The sequence below is a fragment of the Desmodus rotundus genome, chromosome 11 (genome assembly GCF_022682495.2).
Source record: "Desmodus rotundus isolate HL8 chromosome 11, HLdesRot8A.1, whole genome shotgun sequence".
NCBI lineage: Eukaryota > Metazoa > Chordata > Mammalia > Chiroptera > Phyllostomidae > Desmodus > Desmodus rotundus.
The window spans coordinates 92,845,756-92,866,922 of NC_071397.1; the positions used below are offsets into that span (position 1 = coordinate 92,845,756).

Here is a 21,167-nt window from a genome sequence, read left to right on the forward strand (position 1 = left end):
TGTAAATTTGACTTACGGACAGTTAACCATGCCTGGTGAGTTGCCTAAGTCTTGAACTGTTTTTATAGATGTTTAAAAGGTTGCCCATGTATCTCCTCTGGGCTTAAGAGTGTTCTGGCCAGCTTATTTTGGAATTTCTTCTGCTACTCTATTTTAGACATCTCTGGTGTCAACTTTTGTATTTTGACCCCACGCTTTTTTCTTTCTCTTTCTCCATCTTTCCCCTTCTCCAGCAGTAAAATCTAGGCTTTTATAGGAAACCAGTGGTTAGGTCATGTTGCTAAGTATCTGCCCACTCAAGGACATGTGTTCCGGAGCAGCATATACTGAGAATATATTTGATATTTGATAATCCAGCTTGCCTAAGATATTTGCAATACAATTTCAGCTCTGGCAATTGTGAGCCAAGGATCCAGTTGGTATTTCATGAAGTAAACAGATGTGGACATGCTGCCTGCATCGAGATGCATTAATTTTTTTCAGAAAAGTGGATAAGACATTGTAAGAGTGCATAATGGCATTCAAATGAGATGGGGTGAGAGATTTGATATTCAGGAATAAATCACAGCACAATAAATATGCTACTTTGTTTGGATTGAATGAGGAGTTTCTAATACTGAAACAGAGTCAGAGAAAAGGAAAATGGAGATTCTGGAGAGGAGAGGCTGGCCCTGGAAGAATGCTATTGCCCTCAGTGGAATATTGTCGTCTTTGAAAGGCACTGGTTCAATTCAATACATGAAACATTCATTGATCATTACTTTGGAAAGTAATTTATTTACAAGGCACAGAGCTATGTCTAGTGGAAAATACAAAGAACTAGGCACAGCCCTCATCATTAAGAAACATTTAAATCTTGGCACGTATCAGAGAGAGGGATTTTCTGGGTTGGGGCAACAGAGAGCTCCTTTGGCGCAGTATGGTGAGATGGAATTGCTCCTGATGTATCAGTGATAAGCATGAGCTCTTTCCTTTGGATGAGCTCTCTTAAAATAGTGCAGTAGAAGTTTGTAATCATTAATGTTTTTGATCATTCTTAATTTCAACATTCTCTAGTCTTGTGCTTGTTCAGATCGATATTTGAAGAAAGGAGGCACAGTGATTTGTGGTAGCTGCCAGGATGAGACATAAATTCATTATGTAGTTATTGAGTTCCTAATTTGCCTAGCACTGGGTTTCCAGATGATAGGGCATGCCAGAGATCTCTAATGTATTTAAGGTGACGAGGTTCACAAATGAGAGTTTATACGAAGGAATAACCCCTTTTAAGCCTGGAGAAATATGACATGCACTCACTTGAGGATCTCTTAAAGCTCCTGCGAGGGTGGACTTGTTTGTGACCCAGTTGTAGGATTACTGTGTGATGACTGTCCCACTGGCAGGCACTTCTGTCCAAGAGAGTGTCATTGGGTGTTGGTGACTCAAGTGACAGTCGGGGGAGGGACTCATCATATCCACATTGAAGACAACAGAGACTTTATTTGTACCCAACTCTGCACCCTCCAGCATAAGACAAAGAAGAGACCCATGAGGAGCTGGGGAGACAAACTGTTTATTTTACAAGTTCGAGAAAGAAAACTGTGAGTCTGAGTTGCAGAATTGCTAAGAAATGGGAGAAAAAGAGAGAGAACTTCACAGGCTGAACCTTGGCTACGGAATGCCTGACAGCTGGAGACGTATCACTAAGATATTACAGGGAAATTGAGCCAGGCAAGAAAAATAAGTATTGCTTTTCTCCTCACCCCATAAATTTTGTTATTAATAAATCAGATTCTTAGAGAAGAGCCTGCCACAGCTGTCTCTAGAAGCAAGGTTTTGTTAGCAGTTTTTATTAAAATGCACAGTAGTTTTAAGAGCAAATATTATACTTTTAAGTCAAAACCTATGTCAATGAAGACACATGTGGTTGTGACTTACCCCTAACTTAACCTGGACCTTGACTCTTGGTTTTGTTGCTGGGATGAGGAAACAGGATTTGACATGCAGTTAAAGGTATGGTAATCTGTGGTTGAGTTCCCCTTCTTGGCGTTCCCTTCCTAGACTTCTGGGAAAATTCCAAAACACTGCATTTTTACACGAGGGATACCTCTTTCGTTGCTTCAGTTTCCACAAGGGACATTAAAAAAAAATTAAAGTATATTTTATTGATTATGCTATTACAGTTTTCCCAATTCCCCCCCTCCTTATCCCTTCTCTGCCCTATACCCCCCAACTCTCCAGCATTCTCCCCCTCTTAGTTCATGTGCGTGGGTTGTACATATAAGTTCTTCGAATTCTCTGTTTCCTATACTATTCTTAACCTCTTTCCATCTATTTTATGCCTACCAATTATGCTTCTTATTCCCTGTACCTTTCCCCCTCATCCTTCTCTTTCCCTTTCCCACTGAAAACCCTCCATGTGATCTCCATTTCTCTGATTCTGTTGCTGTTTTAGTTGTTTGCTCATTTCTTGTTTTTTAGGTTCAGTGTGAATAGTTTTGAGTTTGTTGTCATTTTACTGTTTATAGTTTTTGATCTTCTTAAATTTCTTAGATCAGTCCCTTTAATATTTCACATAATAAGGGCTTGGTAGTGATGAACTCCTTTAACTTGACCTTATCTGGGAAGCACTTTATCTGCCCTTCTATTCTAAATGAAAGCTTTGCTGGATAGAGTAATCTTGGATGTAGGTCCTTGCCTTTCATGACTTCAAACACTTCTTTCCAGCCCTTTCTTGTCTGCAAGGTTTCTTTTGGGAAATCAGCTGATAGCCTTATGGGAACTTCTTTGTAGGAAACTGTCCTTTTCTCTTACTGCTTTTAAGATTCTCTCCTTATCTTTAATCTTGGGTAACTTAATGATGATGTGCCTTGGTGTGTTCCTCTTTGGGTCCAATTTCTCTCTGGGACTCTCTGGGATTCCTAAACATCCTGGAAGTCTATTTCCTTCACCAGATTGGGGAAATTTCCCTTCATTATTTGTTCAAATAAGTTTTCAAGTTCTTGGTGTTCTTCTCCTGAAACTCCTATAATTTGGATATTGGAATGTTTAAAGTTGTCCCAGAGGTTCCTCAGCCTCTCCTCATTTTTTTGAATTATTGTTTCTTCATTTTGTTTTGGATGGATGTTTATTTCTTCATTTTGTTCCAAATCATTGATTTGAATCCCAGTTTCCTTCCCGTCACTGTTGGTTCCCTGTATATTTTGCTTTATTTCACTTTATTTCGCCTTCATTTGTTCCTTCATTTTGTGCTGAGCTCAATCAGTTCTGTGAGCATCCTGATTACCAGTGTTTTGAACTCTGCATCAGATAGGTTGTCTATCTCTTCATTGCTTAACTCTTTTTCTGGAGTTTTGCTCTGTTCTTTCTTTTAGGCTATATTTCTTTGTCTCGGAGCACCTGTTATGTTGTAAGAGGGCAGAGCTTTAGGTATTCTCCAGGGCAGGGTGACCCTCTTTGCTGCCCTGTGACGCTGTCTGTGGGGGAGTGGTCCGAGAGGGAATAATGCGGCTTGCTTGCTTGACTGTAGTCCCATTTTCCAACAAACTCTCATGTGAGACTAGGAGTTTCTCCCACTGTGGCAACCCCTGCCATAGTTTACAGCTAGTTTTGAGCCTTAGTTTCCCATTCAGCCAGCCCTGCCTTGCTCTTGCAGTCTGCCACCTTGCCACGGGTGTTCTCTGCCTGCCCGGCCGCCCATCTCCTTCCTACCAATCTGGTTGAATGTTTCTCTCATTCCTTGGTTGTCAGAGTTCCATGCAGTTTGATTTTCTGGCACTTCTGGTTGTTGTTTTTTTTTTAGATTGGTTGTTATCTTCCTTGTGGTTGTGTGAGGAAGTGCAGGGTTTCTACCTATGCCTCCATTTTGGCCGGAACCGGATTGAATCTTTATGGGCTTTTTATTCAGATGGCTGGCAATCTGAGCCAGGCTTTGCTTCTACCCAGTCTTTCTAGGGGTGAATGGCCACACCCAAATGCTGTTGATTGAGGAATGGATTGAGGTCAGATGGAGAAAAGTTTCAGCACAATGTCTTGACCCAACCACAAGGGACATTTTTTAAACAGCAGAATGACAAGTCAGAATAGGAACAATGTAATCCCTTTTAAAATTAAACTTGAGACAAATATCATCAAAGTAAATTATAATTTTCCAGTATGATTTGGTGAAGAGGGACTAATACTCTCTATGCACTTGCTTTGCAGAAGAATTAATTGTAAAAACAATAACATATATGCATCTTATTTTCCTGATTATAAAACATATGCTAATTACAGAGGAGAATCATTATGTTATTCTGCAGTTTGTGTTTTTCAAGTGACTTTTGGTCAGACAGCTCCAGCTCACCAGGGCAGACAGAGGCATGGGGTGTGGTGAATTTGTGGGCATGTGCTCTGTGATGGAACAGACAGGGCCGGGCAGGGCTGGCAGCATATTAACTGGGTTTGCTTCCCTTGTACTGCTGCTGCTGCTCCCTCCCATCATTGCTGACTCCCGACTGGCACAGCAAATAGGAATTCAGCTCGGGGCCTGAGATGACAGAGAGCCCAGGCTAGCATGGATAACATGACTGGGCATGATGGTGGGCCTTGGTGTGACTGGAGTTGTACTTTGGGAGGAAAAGGGAAAATGTGCCCTTTGCACCCCCAGGAGGAATCAAGCTCATCTATACCCAAGTAGACTCATCAAGGACAATTAATTCACAATGGTTAATCACCCAGAGGACCCTAGTGTGTCTCTACCCTACAAAATATCCTCTAATTCACCTATTCAACCTCTCCCTCCTGCCTTGAGCCCCTGGCAACCTCTGATTTGTTTAGCATCTCTATACTTTTATCTTTTCTAGAATGTCATATAATTGGAATCAGATGGTTTGTAACTTTTTCAGACTGACTACTTTCACTTAGCAATGTACATTTAAGTTTCAGCCATATATTTTCACTTGGATAGCTTATTTCTTTTTATGGCTGAATAGTATTCCATTGTATGGATATACCACTGTTTTTATGTATTAACCCATGAAGGACAACTTGGTTGTTTCCATTTTATGGACATTATGAATAAGCTGCTATAAACCTTAGCCTGCAGGTTTCTGTGTGCACATACATTTTGACATCAGTTAGGTAAATATCTAGGCGTACAAGCTGTGGATGATGTAGAAAGACTGTATTTCGCTTCACAGGAAAGTGCCAACCTCTCTTCCAAAGTAGCTGTATCATTTTGCATTCCTACGAGCAATGAATGAGAAATCCTTCAGCTCCACATTCTCGGCTACACTTAGTGTTGTCAGTGTTTGGATTTAGCCATTCTAATAGTCATGTAGTGATACTTCATTATTGTTTTAATTTTTTCTTCTTGAATGACAAGTGACAATAGCATGTTTTCATTTTTTTTTAAACAACTGCATATATTTTTCTGGTGAGGTGTCTGGTTAGATCTTTTGCACATTTTAAAATTATTTTTTTGTTCTTTTTGTTGAGTTTCAAGAGTTCTTTATATATTTTGATTACAAATCTTTTATTTATTTTTTATTAAAATTATCAGGGTGACCATTACCCAATGTCAAATCATCTTCCATCTCCATATATTTGGCCCCATTTACCCTTTCCTCACTAACCCTTCCCCCATACTCCTTCCTGCTGGTAACAACCAAAATGTTATCTGTGTCCTTGAGTTTCAGTTTTATACCCCACGTATGATTGAAATCATATGGCTCTTAGCTTTTTCTGACTGACCTTTCACTTAGCATAATATTCTCAAGGTTCATCCATGTTGTCACAAGTGGCAGTATTTCATCTTTTCTTATGGCTGAGTAGTATATGATAGTATATATGGACCACATCTTCTTTATCCAACTATCTTTTGAAGGACCCTTATTTGTTTCCCTGTCTTGGCCACTGTGAATAGTGCCACAATGAACATAGGGATGCATATATCTTTGCAAATAAATGTTTTTGAGCTTTTTGGGTAGAAAATCTTTCATTCAATATGTATTTTTTAGATATTATCTTCTAGTCTGGTCTGTGGCTTATCACTGGAAAATGTAATAATAGTGACGCCTCTTTTTTTTTTAATGATATTGGTAATTTGTCCCCCCTGCCCTTTTAATTATCCTAAGAGTTTATTAAATTTATTGATCTTCTTAAAGAACCAATTTTGGTTTCATTGATTTTTTTTTATTGTGTTCTGTTTTTAATTTTATTAATTTCTGTTCTAATATTTATTATTTTTCTGCTTGCTTTAGGCTTAGTTTGATCTTTTTTCTAGTTTTCTAACTAGTGGAAGCTTAGGTTATTGCTTTAGTTTTCTTCTTATGTGATGCATGCATTTAATGCTCTGCATTTTCTTCTAAGCACTGCTTTCCCTACATCCCACAAGTTTTGGTAAGTTCCTTGAGGAAAGGAAAATAAATAAGGTAAGCTCTACAATCGCTCCAGCTTCCTGCCTGGAAGGAAGTTCCAGGTTATAGCTCACGGAGGGGGGACTCAGGCGCAATTACATGTAGAAGGTAGCATATGATAGTTGTTCAGTGAAGTCTACAGGAAAGAAAAGCTACAGGAAGGGAGGAGGTAGAGCCAGTAGACTGGGATGGGGCCAAGACTTGACTATGGAGAAAAGGAGATTTCAGTTGGGTTGTGGAGGCGGATAGGAGAGAGAGAAAGAGCACAAGGTGGGAATGTTAGCATGTGTTTTAAAAAGTAGTACAGGCCCAGACTTGTTTAATGAAAAATAAAGGTTTGTGGAGGGGATTTGTAAAGATAGGTTTGAAAAGTACTTTGGGATTATTTGTAGAAATTCATGAGTTTTAATGTACTCTTTAATTTTATTCAGGAGATCAGTGTTGTTGTTTTTTTAAATTTAAAATAAAACCAGTAAACTCTTCAATAAATAAGTTATTCCCCAATCCCAATACAAATGCATATATATAAAAATGTAACCCCAACCTCCCAACTTCTGCTGTGATCTCACTAGGACACCAAGCGTCTGCCGAGCACTGTTAAACTACTCCTGTAGGCTGAGAAAGTCTTTGAGGGACCTGAACAGAGGATACTGGATAAAGTGGGTGTACAATGGAGATTAGTCAATCATCAGTTCATTGGATTGGGAGGGAGATCAAAGGTAGGCAAGCAGACAAATTCGGAGTAGTTGCATGGTTGCTGGCAAGAAGGGTTAAGAGCAGGAACTAGGATTGTGGTGGTGAGTTAGAAAGGAAGGGACTGAAGAAAGACATGTGAGGAAGTCCTGGGATGTGGTGATTTATTGGCTGTGACAGAGGAAGGGAAAGAGCATCAGTTAAGTAAAATGAACTGGATAATTTATAGTCCTTTGACCTAATACACTTAGAGGCTATATTAATATTAATAATAATCTATAATGGCATATTTCACCTAAGCTCAAATTTCTTTGTTGCCCTTGGTGTAACCTTGGGCTTGATAGTTATTCTAAATTTCTTTCCTCTTTTAAATGAGAGACTATAATAGTTCCTACCTTATAGGATTCATTTTTAGTGTTTGAAGGGAAAATATTAGAACTGATGCTGGGGAATTTCTTTGAAGAAAGTTTATTAGTTCTTATCTTTATTTAATTCTTAACTAATTCAACACTTTCATTTTCTTTATGTTGAATTAAAAAGCTTTTAGCATATCACTTTGTCTGGCTTTTTAATACCTTGTGAATAGTGTGAGATTATTGAGAAACAAAACAAAGGTTATTATGCATATATTTAAAACATTTAACAATACATTCAAGTAGTCTTAGGGAACTGGAAAAATACTAAAGTTATACTAGCTTTTTGTAGAGGGACAGGATATTACGAAGAAAAAAAAGATTATTTCAGAAAAGAGAAAATTTAAAAAGTAGAATGCATTAGAAGTAAACAATCCAATGAATCCTATTAAGTAATGAATATTCAGATAGTGTATTAATTTTTCCTGAGACACAATGCTCAAGGCAAAGAATTTAAAGAATGGAGGAAAAAAAGGAAGGATTAAATGAACTTTAAAGTAATTAGAAATTGTATTTCAAAACATCTGTTTTGACACATTGAGACAGATCTTTTTATTTAATGGTCAGAACATAATTGTTTCAGCAGATGACATGTCTTCAGATTCTTTCTCCTTGCCAGGGCTCGTCCCTGTCCTGTTTTGCAGCATTCCTCCCAAATTCCAGACAGTTTGGGAAGAGATTCTCCTGCCTGCCGTACCTGGAGAGCGCCCTGTGCACCCTCTCCCTCTGTTTCATTCTCAGTCCAATTGCCTGTTTATTAGTTTAATAAAAGTCTCTTAAGTTAACACTTCCTGGTGCATTAGAATCACACAAATTCCCATGGAGCGCTCCTAAACGGTGGTTCTGTACTCAGCCTCTCCAAACCCCTGCAACAGTGTGACGAGGATGGCAGAGAACGCTGAACTCGAGGGGATAAAATTGAAAGTGGTGACATTTCTCATCATGTTGGGCTTGTGGATGAAAGGTAGTTTTTTCAATCTCTCATATGAAACCAGCAGGTAATCCTTGAACTATTGTAAGCTTAAAACTTTTAAAAAGCCAACAACCAAATTACAAATTGGTCAAAGGACCTCTCCAATGAGGTCACACAGATGGCCAATAGACATGTGAAAAGAGGCTCAATGTCACTAATCATCAGAGAAATGCAAATTAAAACTACAGTACCGTCTCACACTTGTCAGAATGGCTATCATCATAAATCTACAAATGACATGTGCTGGCACAGACGTGAGAAGGAGGAATGCTTGTGCACTGTTGGTGGGAGTGCAGACTGGTGCAGCCACTCTAAAAAACAGTGTGGCAATGCCTCAAAAAATTAAAAAAGGAATCTGCCTTTTGATCCAGCTATCCCACTTCTGGGAATATATCCAAGGGAACCCAAAACACTCATTTGAAAGAACATAAGCATCCCTATGTTCATTGCAGTGTTATTTACAATCACCAAGCTATGGAAGCAGCCCAAGTGCCCATCAATAGATGAGTGGATAAAACAACTGTGGGACATTTATACAATGGAATATTACTTGGCTGTAAAAAAGAACAAAAATTTAACCCTTTTCAACAGTGTGGATGGATCTGGAGAACATTATACTAAGTGAAATAAACCAGTCAGAGAAAGACAAATACCACATGAGCACCCATATGTGGAATCAAATGAACAAACTGAACTTACACGCAAGACAGAGACAGATTCACAGATGGAGAACAGTTGACAGCTATTTGGTGTGTGGGGGGGGGGAGGTTAGGGAGTTGAGGGATGGAGCCAAAAGGAAAAAGGACTCATGGACATGGACAACACTATGGTGATCATGGGGGAGAGGGGACATAAGGAGACTAAATGGTAATGGAAAAAAATACAATACAGATTAAATTTTAAAAAGGGGGGTGCAAAGAAATTTGCTTTGATGCCAGTGCTGTCAATCAGTGGCACATCTTGAGAGCTAACAGTGTGTGCACACTCATGTGTGTGTCGCACGACGGCTGTGTTGTGCTGCTCGAGGTTTTCCTTCACTGTCCTAGAGAAATGGCATTTTCGTGTACTAACAATACATCTTGTTTATATGGCATTGTAACCTCCCCAAAAGCCATTTGCTACAAATAAATGTTTTGACTCTCAAGAGGCTACCTGTTTAAATATTTACATCATTTCAGCTATTTTTTTTCCCTTTGCTCTGTGAACTCCTAGTTTGGTCTTTTGGTTTTTTCCCCACTGGTAGATAAAATAACTTAGGTAAAGGGAAGTGAGCTTAAGTGAAATACATATCAATTTGTATTCCTGCTCTACAAATGATACTGTAAAACGTCTTGGGAGGGAGCAGAGGTTGAGTTTTTAATGTGATTTTTGGATTTTAATCATGCATGCCACTTTTATGTTCCATCTCTTTATATAACTAAGACACAGCCTGTAATCATTGGTTCTGATTGGCGATTCTCATTTTACCTAAGCTAAAATAGAAGTTGGGTCATTTTTTACTTTCTTCTACTCAATTGCAGTTTGATTTGCTTTGAACTGCTATAAAACATTTGTGCAATATTGTAACTGGTAATGACGCTGGTATGCACTGGTAATGTGACAATTACTCTTCACAGATAGAAAAGGATGCCTTCCCCACTGAGCCGTCCCCAGGATCCCATCATGTGCAGTTGGCCACATAATATGTACCATTTTCTACTTTTGTTCTGTTTGTACATTTTGCAGGGACTTTGGCATTTGAAAAATATAGTACTTTGGGGGTTAAATTACAGAAAAAAATTGTTAACGCTAATTGAATCTACCTTTTCCTATTTGACTATTTGGTGATTTTACAAATCTTCAACTCTCTCTTCAGTCTCTCCAGTTGTATGTGGTTGTTCTACATCCCAAACCTGTGGTCATTTTTTGTCTTGTGTTCGACAGTCTGAAACACATGTTTGTGAGACTCAGAGAGAGGTGGTGGCTTGACTCACCGCTCTGAGGAGTGGTACTACCCCTGAGCGCCTGAGCTCTGTGCTTCTGCATTTCTCCGAGAAAGGAAATCTCATGATTTGGCTCACATGTAACCCTGTCTCTTAGAGAAGCTTTTTGGTTTCCTCCTCCTTACATTACTCAACCCTTCTATTGTGTTATAAACATTTCGTTCATTCACTCATTCATTCATACACTCATTCAATGAATGCTGAATGCTTTTTAACTGTGTTTCCTCCTTCAACCTGAAAACTTGATGGAGGGTAATATGATCTTTGTTTATCACTGCGTATTTTGTACATTTTAAGCTTTGAACAGTTTTTACTCAATGAACAAATACTTTGATACACAAATTTGGTCACTCTCACTCCTAGTACCTGAACTGAGTCTAAAATTCTTTGTCTGGAAGTCAGATTGTCTATAGGGTGACCGCTGGGGCCTTCGAAAGTGGGTGGTAATACTACATTTTGTTTTGTTTCATTAACTTCCTATCTACTTGTTTTTATCTTTGAAATCTTTCAAAATGAAGTTGCGTGACATTTATAATATAAAGCATAAGCTGTATTTTAAAAAATACAAGGCTTGTGTGGAGTTGTAATCGGGTGAGCCCCGATTTCATCTTCGGGAGAGCAATACCACCCTTGACCATTTCTTCTTTAGTCCAGTCACTTGCTTTTCCCTTCACACCATCACATCATATCTTTATCTGATAAGGAAAGATTTTATTTGCTGTTGCAGCTTTCCTGTACAATCTGTTCACGGTCTCAACCTCTTTGTAAAGTTGTATAGTAAGGGAATAAGCAGCATTTGAGTAATACACTGGCTAATATTTATACTGAAGAATAATCCATTTATTTTAACCCCAGTTCCAACCCAAAGTACGTTAATGTCAATCAGAATTCACCCTCTCAAGATTCTGACCTCAGAGTTTCCTAAGACAACTAAACCTAAAGGAATTCTTTGCTTTGATTTTTTTTTCCTGTTTTTCATCCTAAGGCTTCTGGTCTTACATTCCAAATAGATGATCATAGAATCGTACAATGTGAAGATGGAAGGCATAGTGAAGGTCGCATAGCTCAAATGCTTACTGGATAATTGAATCCCTTCAGTCTTGATGTAGTTGCTCCTCATTTCCTGGATGGCACAGTCATTTTCTTATGTACTTATATGCTAGAGGGAGCTTGCTAGCTCTCTAGCCTCTTTTTATAAGGTCACTAATTCCATTCAGGAATTAGCTGCCCAAAGGCCCATTTCCAAATACTGTCTGTCATATTGGGGATTAGATTTCAACAGATGAATATTGGGGGAACACAAACATTAAGGCTATAACGCCATCTTATATAGGACATCCCATTTGAGGGTGACATGTTTTTTCTAAACCTTCCTTTCCTTAGGCTAACCTCTCCTAGTTACATTTTCCATGTGACCCAATTTCACGTTTCCTCACCATCCTGGTTACTCTAACCTGAGTAGACTTCCTTTGCTTATATATGTAGCACTCAGCAATGAGTGTGATACTCCAGGTGTGTGCTGATGAGCTGAGAGGAGAGTGAATATCATCTCTTTTAATTCAGATATAATCTCACTGGTACATTTGGCAATGAAATGGTTGAAATGCCCAACTAAGGACAATATGACGAGTCAGATACAACTGCTCTTCTCGTCTGATCGGTTTTACTTCTGAGTATCCTTACATCTGTCAACTTTGTTGATAATGGATACAATTTTAAAACTGTTAACTAAAAAAAACACTTAGCATTTTAGAGCTAGCCTCTCAAATCATACCTAACAGAGGATGGTCTTGGACAAGTGCTGCCTCTCAGGGTAGCAGTCCCCGATATTTACCAGCCCAGAGTATTGTGGGGGCTAGTGTGGTGCTAAAGTGCTGACCTGTAAAGTACATAGGAAGTGTTTAAAGCACGTGAGGAGTGCTCAGGGCAGATCAGTGGTGATAATCTTTACCACCGTGCTTTACTCTAAGAGTTCTGGAAATGCTTATTTTAATTCTGTGCAAACAGGAAGGGTCTGTGGATTCTTTATGCTTTCAAAGTGTCCTCTAATATACAGACTCCAATATAGACTTATAAAAATAAAAGTTATGCATAAAAATGTCACACATTTGTCCAAATTTCTCGACAAATTAGGACAAAATTGAACAAAATTCTGACATTGGTTATCCATTTGTTATGGAATGAGAGAACAGGTGATATAGAGTATTTCCTTCTCATGACTTTAATATTAAAAGTAATTGTATTACTTTGTACCAAAATGATGATTTCTTTCATATACATTTAAGAACTGTTGTTTACTAACATATTTTGAACAGAGTAACATTTTAAAAATATAGACTTTTGTGTTAATTTTTCTTTTTCTTTTTTAAAATTTAAAAATTTTTATTTTTTGGATTTTTTAATTGTTGTTCAGTTACAGTTGTCCCCATCCCCCCATTACTCTTTTTAATTACCCTCTTTAAAATGTCAGTTTCTGTTGATACATTTCAGCACCACAGCATGGCCTTTTCCAGGTTAAGATGCTGAGCTGAAGCCTCAAAGTTTCACTGCAAAAGAAATAAGGTTCTCTCCCCTGACCTCCATAATTTAGTTAGTGAGAACCATAGCCGGGTAAATCTTTGAGGAAAATTATTTTAAACTTTTTAACAACTTCTTTAGTAGGAAAAGAGAAATACATTTGTGAAAATCTTAGAACCAAGTGAGCTACCTGAGGCTCTTGGGTCAATTCCTAAGGAGATAAATTGTAGCTCAGTAACAATAAAAGACTTACAGAGCACCTCTGGGGTCCGGAGGCTGTAGGGTACATTTTGGTAAGTCATGCCTCTTTAGTGTCTTCTGTTAAGAGGTCTACTAAATGGAAAGGATGCTTCCTAAATGCTTTTTAAGAAATTGTTAATGCTATTACAGTTGTCCCAATTCTTCCCCCTCTGCCCCCTCCCTCCTTTTAAAAAATGTCTTTGTAATTTAATTTGAAGTCAGGGAGTGTGATACCTCTGGCTTTGTTCTTTTTTTTTTTTTTCCCTCAGGATTGCTTTGGCTACTTGGGATCTTTTGTGATTCCATACAAATCTGATAATTTTCTTGTTCTATTCTTTAAAAAATGCCATGCCATTAGGATTTTGATGGGGGATTGATTGCATTAAATCTGTATATTGCATTGGGTAATATGGCCATTTTAACCACACTGATTCTTTCAATCCATGAACGTGAAATATCTTTCCATTTTTTTGTGTCTTCTTCAATCTCTTTTAATAATATCATGTTATTTCAGTGTATAGGTCCTTCACATCCTTTGTTAAGTTTATTTCTAGGTATTTTCATTTTTTTTAAAGTTTACTTCTTCATTTATTTATTTATCTATTTTTCTTTAGAGAGAGGGAAAGGCAGGAAGAAAGAGAGGGAGGGAAACACCAATGTGTGGTTGCCTCTTGCATGCCCCCAGCTGGGGATCTGGCCCACAGCCTAGACATGTGCCCTGACTGGGAATTGAACCAGCGACCTTTTGGTTTGCAGGCCAGCACTCCATCCATTGAGCCACTCTAGCCAGAGCACTACGTATTTTATTTTTTTTGTTGTAATTGCAAAAGGAATGTATTTTTTTAACTTTCTGAAATTTCATTGTTAGTATATAGGAATGCAATGGATTTTTGTTCTTTATTTTGTACCCCCAAACTTTACTGTATTTGTTTATTTTTCCTAATAGTTTTTTTCTGGAGTCTTTAGGATTTTACTTTTTTTAAAATATGTCTTGTAATTTAATTTTACATTAAGATAGTGCACAAATCATTAGTGTAGAGCTCAGTGAATTCTTATATATGTAAACACCTATGTAACCACCACATAAATCAAGATATAAAATATTTCCAGCACTTACAGGGTTCCATTATGCCAGATCAATTTTGCTAGCTCTCAAACTTCATTTAAATGGAAGCATAGAGAATGTACTCTATTATACCTAGCTACTTTTGCTCATCATTTTGTTTGTGTGGTTTATGTATATCGCTTTGGGTAAAATTAGCCCATTTTTTTATGGTTCAACTATAGTTGTCCCCATTTCCCCCTACCACTCTCCCCTGTCCCACCCACCCCCACCTCCTGCACTCAGTCCTACCCCTCCATTGGTGTTGTCCATGGGTCCTTTATACATGTTCCTTGATGACCCTTCGCCTTCATTCCCCTGTTATTCCCCTGCCCCCACCTTGCTGGTTACTGTCAGTTTGTTCTTTATTTCACTGTCTCGGTTATAATTTCACTTGCTTGTGCGTTTGGCTGATTAGGTTCCACTTACATGTGAGGTTATGTGGTACTTGTCTTTCACTGCTTGGCTTATTTCACTTAACATAGAGTTTTCTATATAAAGAATCATGCTTTCTGCAAAAAGTGGCAGTTTTCCTTCTCCATTCCCAATTCAAATGTCTTTCATTTCTTTCTCTTGCTGATTGCTGTGGCTAGACTTCCAGTGCTATATTGAATCACAGTGGTGAGAGTGGACACTCACTGATGTGAGAGTGTGGGGGTAAGCTAAAGGTTTGTCATATATGGCCTTTATTATGTTGAGGTACTTACTTTCCTTCTCTGCCTATTTAACTGAGCGTTTTAATTATAAATGGATGTTGTATCTTGTCAAATGTTTATTCTACATCTATTGGATTAATCATATGACTTTTATCCTTTATTTTGTTCAGGTGGTGTATCAGATTGATCAATTTGCGTATGGTGAACTGTCTTTTTACCCCTGGGATGAACCCCACTTGATCGTGATGCATTATTTTTTAATGTGTTTTTATTTATGTTTTGCCAGTATTTTGTTTAGAATTTTTACATCTGTATTCATCAGAGATACTGGTCTGTAGTGTTGTGTGTGTGTGTGTGTGTGTGTGTGTGTGTATCTTTGCCAGGTTTTGGTATCAGGATTATGGTGGCCTCATCAAATGTGTTAAGCAGTATTGCCTCTTTAATTTTTTGGAGGAATTTGAGAAGGTTAGGTATTAAGTCTTCTTTGAATGTTTGGTAGAATTCACTGGTAAAACCATCTGGTCCTGGACTTTTACTTTTGGGGAGGTTTTTGGATGTTTCAATGTCTTCCCTATGGATTGGTCTACTTAGATTTTCCAGTTCTTCATGATTCAGTCTAGGAAGGTTACATATACCCAGAAAGTTGTCCATTTTTCTCTAGGTTATTGAATTTGGTGGCATATAGTCTCTCATAGTATTCTTGCGTGAGCCTTTTTATTTCTGTGGTGTCTGTGGCAACTTCTCTTTCATTTCCGATTTTGTCTGAGCTTTTTCTCTTTTTTTTTCCTTAGTGAATCTTGCCATAGGTTTGTCAGTTTTAGTAATCTTTTTAAAGAATCAGCTCTGCATAGCATTAATTTATTATTAAATAATATTCCCAGCAGAAGCAGTATTTGATGCTAAGTTATATTACGAGGAGAACGAATCATAATCCTGGTCTTTTTGTGGCACCTGTTACACACACACATGGTTTGTCGGAGACAGCTTGTACTGGCTCACGAAAGTCTATTCAGTTCTCAGGAGTTCTGTAAGCTGCTTGACGTCTGCCAGGTAGTTTCAAATTTGTCATGGTAGGAGCATTTACACAATGGGAATTGGTGAATGCTGCACATCGAAGCCTTTAAAAAAAATTTCCTGGACAGCTGGTTGTCGAACACCAGCATATTTGTGCCTCAAGATATTTCTTTAAATAGAATAAAGGGATATTGGCACTGAAGATGGTTTTAGTGTGAAAATATATCTGAAAAAAAGAATAAACTTTTTTTTTCCTTTCTGTGTTCTCAGGGATTCGGAAAGACCGAAGAGGAGGGAGAATGTTGAAACACAAGCGGCAAAGAGATGACGGGGAGAACAGGAATGAAGCGGGGTCCTCGGGAGACATGAGAGCTGCCAGCCTTTGGCCAAGCCCTCTCTTGATCAAGCACAGTAAGAAGAACAGCCCCGCCTTATCCTTGACAGCTGATCAGATGGTCAATGCCTTGATGGAGGCCGAGCCCCCCATAATCTACTCCGAGTACGATCCTACCAGGCCCTTCAGCGAGGCTTCGATGATGGGCTTGCTGACCAACCTCGCAGACAGGGAGCTGGTTCACATGATCAACTGGGCGAAGAGGGTGCCAGGTAAGCACACGAAGCTTGACTTTTGTTTTGAAAAGTCAGGAACTATTTATGACCTGTTGTGATGTCGTAGGAGAGACGAATAATGGAAAATGATAACTTATTGTCCAACTGGTTTCAAAATTACATCAGGTGGTGCTATTTTTTAGTATCAGTACACTGTCATTCTCCTGGAAGTTAGGAAATAATGTTTTAAAACAAAAATCTAGAAGATTAAAGTCTTAAGCTGACATTGTTTTTAACCCATTCTAGTCACCAAAAAAGTCTGGGGTGGACATTACATAATAGATGCAAGTAATATTATGTGATGACAGTGTGAAAATTTTTAACATTAAGTGATCGATGATCTACATATTTTTTTTAATATTGAGGACTTTTGTTAAAAAACCCTCAATCATTAATAAACAATTTACCTTAAAATCTTTTAAGACCTTTGTGCACTAAAGAGATAATAGGTTTCCTTACTGAATGCCAATTATTCACTTAACTCTCTACTCTTAATATTTTAGGAGAAAAGTAATCCAATAGACTAATTGGGTTTTCATCCTAGTCCTGAGAGGAGCTTATAGAAAAATACTGTGGCTGAAGTGACACTTGATCCTTCGGTTGATTCTCTCCGAACTGGCGCACCTATAAACTTGGCTGCTGCTCTCGTTTAGAGAGAACTCTAGTTTTTTGGACACAAGACTAGAAAATGACCTATTCCATGTCCCAACATATCCATTCAGGAGCTAACATGGGAGGCTCAAGGCAAGAGGAAGTTCAATCTTTTTCCAGGGCTTATAGATCAAATCAGTAATAGATTTAGAGAGATTGTCTCATTTGGTGTCTTTTTAACTGATGAAACCAACTATTACCTTGGAAGCATGAGATGCTTTACATTAAACTAAATAAATGCGGAGTTTTGTATTTGCATTTCAGAGTTCACCAATCTGTTATAGGCCAAGTGAACATATATCTGGCCTTAGAGAATAGTTTATATATTTGCATATATTAACATATTAACATGTGGCTTTTGAAGAGTGGGGATTACCAGGCATGTTTAGGTATCTAGAGTGAGTCCTACTGGCACATGAAAGCTCCCGGCCACCTTTGAAAATAAGTTTTATTGAGTGCCTGCCCACTTTAGCATTCACATGAAACAGATCCATCGTAAGCAAATATTGGAATCGAAATGTAATGCGGCTATAGATTTTATCTTAATATTTGTTGTTGCCTTTTTACATACTTTGGGAGAGAGGAAAATGAAGAAATAATAATGACTCTATCCCTGAGAGCCCACTTTAGTTGCTAAGTTTTATTGTATATAAGCATATATTTCCCTCATGAAGTCTTAGCTGCATTAGTTGCAGGGCACTGCTGAATTCAAATATATACATTTTTATAGCTATGAAGTGATTCCCATCATGACCTTTTTACAATTAGAAGAATTTGAAGGGTCCTTGGAAAAAGTGGAATTAAATTCAAATATGTTACCAGAGGTTGGAGAATTCATGGCAATAATCTTCGGAATTGAAATGCAAAATGGGGACAGAAATAAAAGGGAGGAAAAATTGTTACCCCGCACAGCCCCTCACTGTGAAACTAGAGCTGAGCAACTTTACGGCAGTAAGATGTGTAGCGAGGTCGCTCTATAACTGGATTATTTTCGCTCAGGAGACCTGAATGATTTCAACATCCTTGAACCAAACTGTATCTTGTTATTTGTTGGTTTTAAAAAAAGCATTATAAAGTCAAAAAATAAATTATATGTAAGTGTGTGTATACTATTAGAATACAGCTGTTATAAATCAAAAGCCCGTTTGTCTGACCAAGTGGAATAAAAACAGTTATTGATTCAAAAAGGATGGAAAATGAGAAAGAAAGTTCTGAAAAAATTTGAAGATGATTGTCAAGCTTTCAGAAAAATTGACAGTCACATTTTGAAAACCTTTTATATATTCAAGATACCATCTGTCATTTAAAAAATAGCCCACACTGAAAATCTAATATAGACAATACTACATACGGTAATAATTTGAGAATAATAATAGTAATTTTAAAAAGAAGGAATAGGAAATAGTAGTAAAAAAGTAGCAAGAAAGTCAATTCTAGAAGAAGGTAGAATTAGCTTTACGATGCACTGGACATGTGAATAACCTTCAGAATGTATATCAATATAACAGAAATTGTGAATTAGCTTCATTAAAAAAAATTCAGCTATACTGAGGTGTAATTGACAAAATTGTAAGATATTTAAAGTGTGTGTGCGTATGATTTCTCCCATGTAGCTAATGAACCCATTTATTACCTCATGTATTTGCCTTTTCTTTTGTGAGAACACTTACGTTCTACCCTGTCAGCAAGGTTCAGTGATATAATACAGGTTTATCAACTATAGTCACCATGTTTTGCATTAGATCCATGCTGTTTTAACAATTTGCCCCTATTTGCCCTATCCTGAGGCCCTGACAACCACTTTCCTACTATGTTTCTATGAGTTAGACTAATTTTTTTAGAGATTTCACATATAAGTGATACCAAGCAGTATTCATCTTTCTCTGTCTTGATTATGTTACTTCATGTGATGCCATCAAGGCCCATCTATGTTGTTGCAAATGGCAGGATTTCCTTCTTTTTTGTGGCTGACTAATATTCCATTCTATGTATGTATACCGCATCTTCTTTATCCGCTTACTCACTGACACCAAGGCTGTTTCCATGTCTTGGATATTGTGAATAATGCTGCAACAAACCTGGGAGAGCAGATATCTCTTTGATATCCTGTTTTCATTTCTTTTGGGCATGTAACCAGAAGTGGGATTTCTGGGTAATATGGTAATTCTATTTTTAGTTGTTGAGGAACCTCTATACTGTTTTCCATAGTAGCTGCATCAGTTTACATTTCTACCAATGGTGTACAAATGTTTTCTTTTATCCACAACCTCTCCATCACTTGATATCTATCACTTGTCTTTTTGATAATAGCCATTCTAACAGGTGCGAGGTGATACCTCATTGTGTTTTGATTTGTATTTCCCTGATGATTACTGTTCTCGAGCACCTTTTCACATATGTGTTGGCCATTTGTGTATCTCGTTTGGAAAACTGTTCAGTTTCTTTGCCATTTTAAGAAATCAGGTTTTGTTGTTGCTGCTGCTATTGAGCTGTTTGAGGTCTTTATATATTTTGGATATTAATCCCTTATCAGATACATGATTTGAAAATATTTTCTCCCACTATAGAGTTTCCTTTTCTTTTTGTAGAATTTTTTTTTCTGTACAGAAGCTTTTTAGTTTGATGTAGTCTCATTGCTTATTTTTGCTTTTGTTACCTTTGCTTTTGGTGTCAAATCCAAACAAGTATTTTGAAGACTCATGTCGAGGAGTTTATTCTCTCTGTTTTCTTCTAGGAGTTTTATGCCTTCTTCTCTCCCTTTCCTACCCAAGTTCCTCTCTACTCAACACTAGAAGAGTCCCCTCCCTTCTGAACCCTGACTTCCCAGTATTTTACTGTGGATTTCATCCTTGTCCAGTGTTGGCCCTAGGAAGAGAGGATCCCCTTTTGCTGGACAGACCTCCTACTAGGCCCAAGCTCAGGTTCCTCAGAAGCTTCTGTGTTGTCTTTGAGGGTGCATGTTTGTCTTAGCCATCCCAGGGCTCAAGGCTTCTCTTGCTCCCCTGTTCCCCAGGAATCCAGTGATTAGCTTCCTGGCTCTAATCCTCATCCCCATCAGTTAAATTAGTAATGAGCTGAGCACAGGAAATGCTTGTTGAATGAATGAATAAATGAGTGAATGGAAGGTGACTTTTGAAACTCCTGCTTTTAAGAAATCTCTGAGCCCTGTTAGAACTCAATTTTTCCACAAAGTAAAAGTGATCTTCAAGGCTTTAGTGTTACTTTTTTTTTTTTTTTTTTTTTTTTTACCTCTCTTCAGAATCTACCTGCCACTCTGACCTCTCTAGCAGTTGCTGTAGTGAGGCTCATTTCCAACCTTTCTTTCGTAAGGGGCAGAGCAATATCCAGGGGCATGTGTAGAACTTGCATTCTGAGGACTTTTAACAGGCATTAGTTGGCTTGCAGCAAGTTAGTTTCACTTAGTGAGTATAATTTAAAGCTTCGAATGGGTAGGGACAAGGGGGCAGACAGAGGGCATGATACCTCAAAGTGGGAATTGGGAGCATCTTCAAGAGACCCATTCTATTATGGGAGGTTCCTGCAGATTTCAGGGACTTGACAAGCCTCCCCAGTACTCTGATTCCCAACCTGCAATCAGATCAGTGAACCCTGCATCCAGGCTCTTGTGGTGTCCCACCCAGCTTGATTCAGTGTGGCATGGCAAGGAAGTGTGGCAGGGTGATGAAAAAGAATGGGACAAGGAAGCAGGGGGCATTTTGAAGACAGGACAGATGCCTATGTTTAAGGGTGAGATTCACAGTTTAGATTTTGCCACTATAATAAGGGCCTTGGGACTGGGATATAATTACCCCACATCAGTGGTGGCAGCCCTCTGGGCCGGCAATGCAGAGTGTGTTTGGAGCACTCCATCTCCAAGTCAGCGCTGCCCGGCTTTTCGCTGCTCCTGGGAAGCTCGGGCTGAAACCCAAGGAAAGCCCCT

The 21,167-nt window shown here is 38.3% G+C and overlaps 1 protein-coding gene across 4 annotated transcripts in view; it reads left to right on the top strand.

Moving 5' to 3' along the window:
* ESR1 (estrogen receptor 1) overlaps positions 1-21,167 on the top strand; it is a 345,015-nt gene that overhangs the window by 200,465 nt on the left and 123,383 nt on the right. For all 4 annotated transcript variants that reach the window (XM_053914185.1, XM_053914184.2, XM_053914186.2 and 1 more), the window contains one exon: positions 16,238-16,573. In XM_053914185.1, coding sequence (XP_053770160.1) covers positions 16,238-16,573 — 336 coding nt within the window. The remainder of the gene's footprint in view (positions 1-16,237; positions 16,574-21,167) is intronic.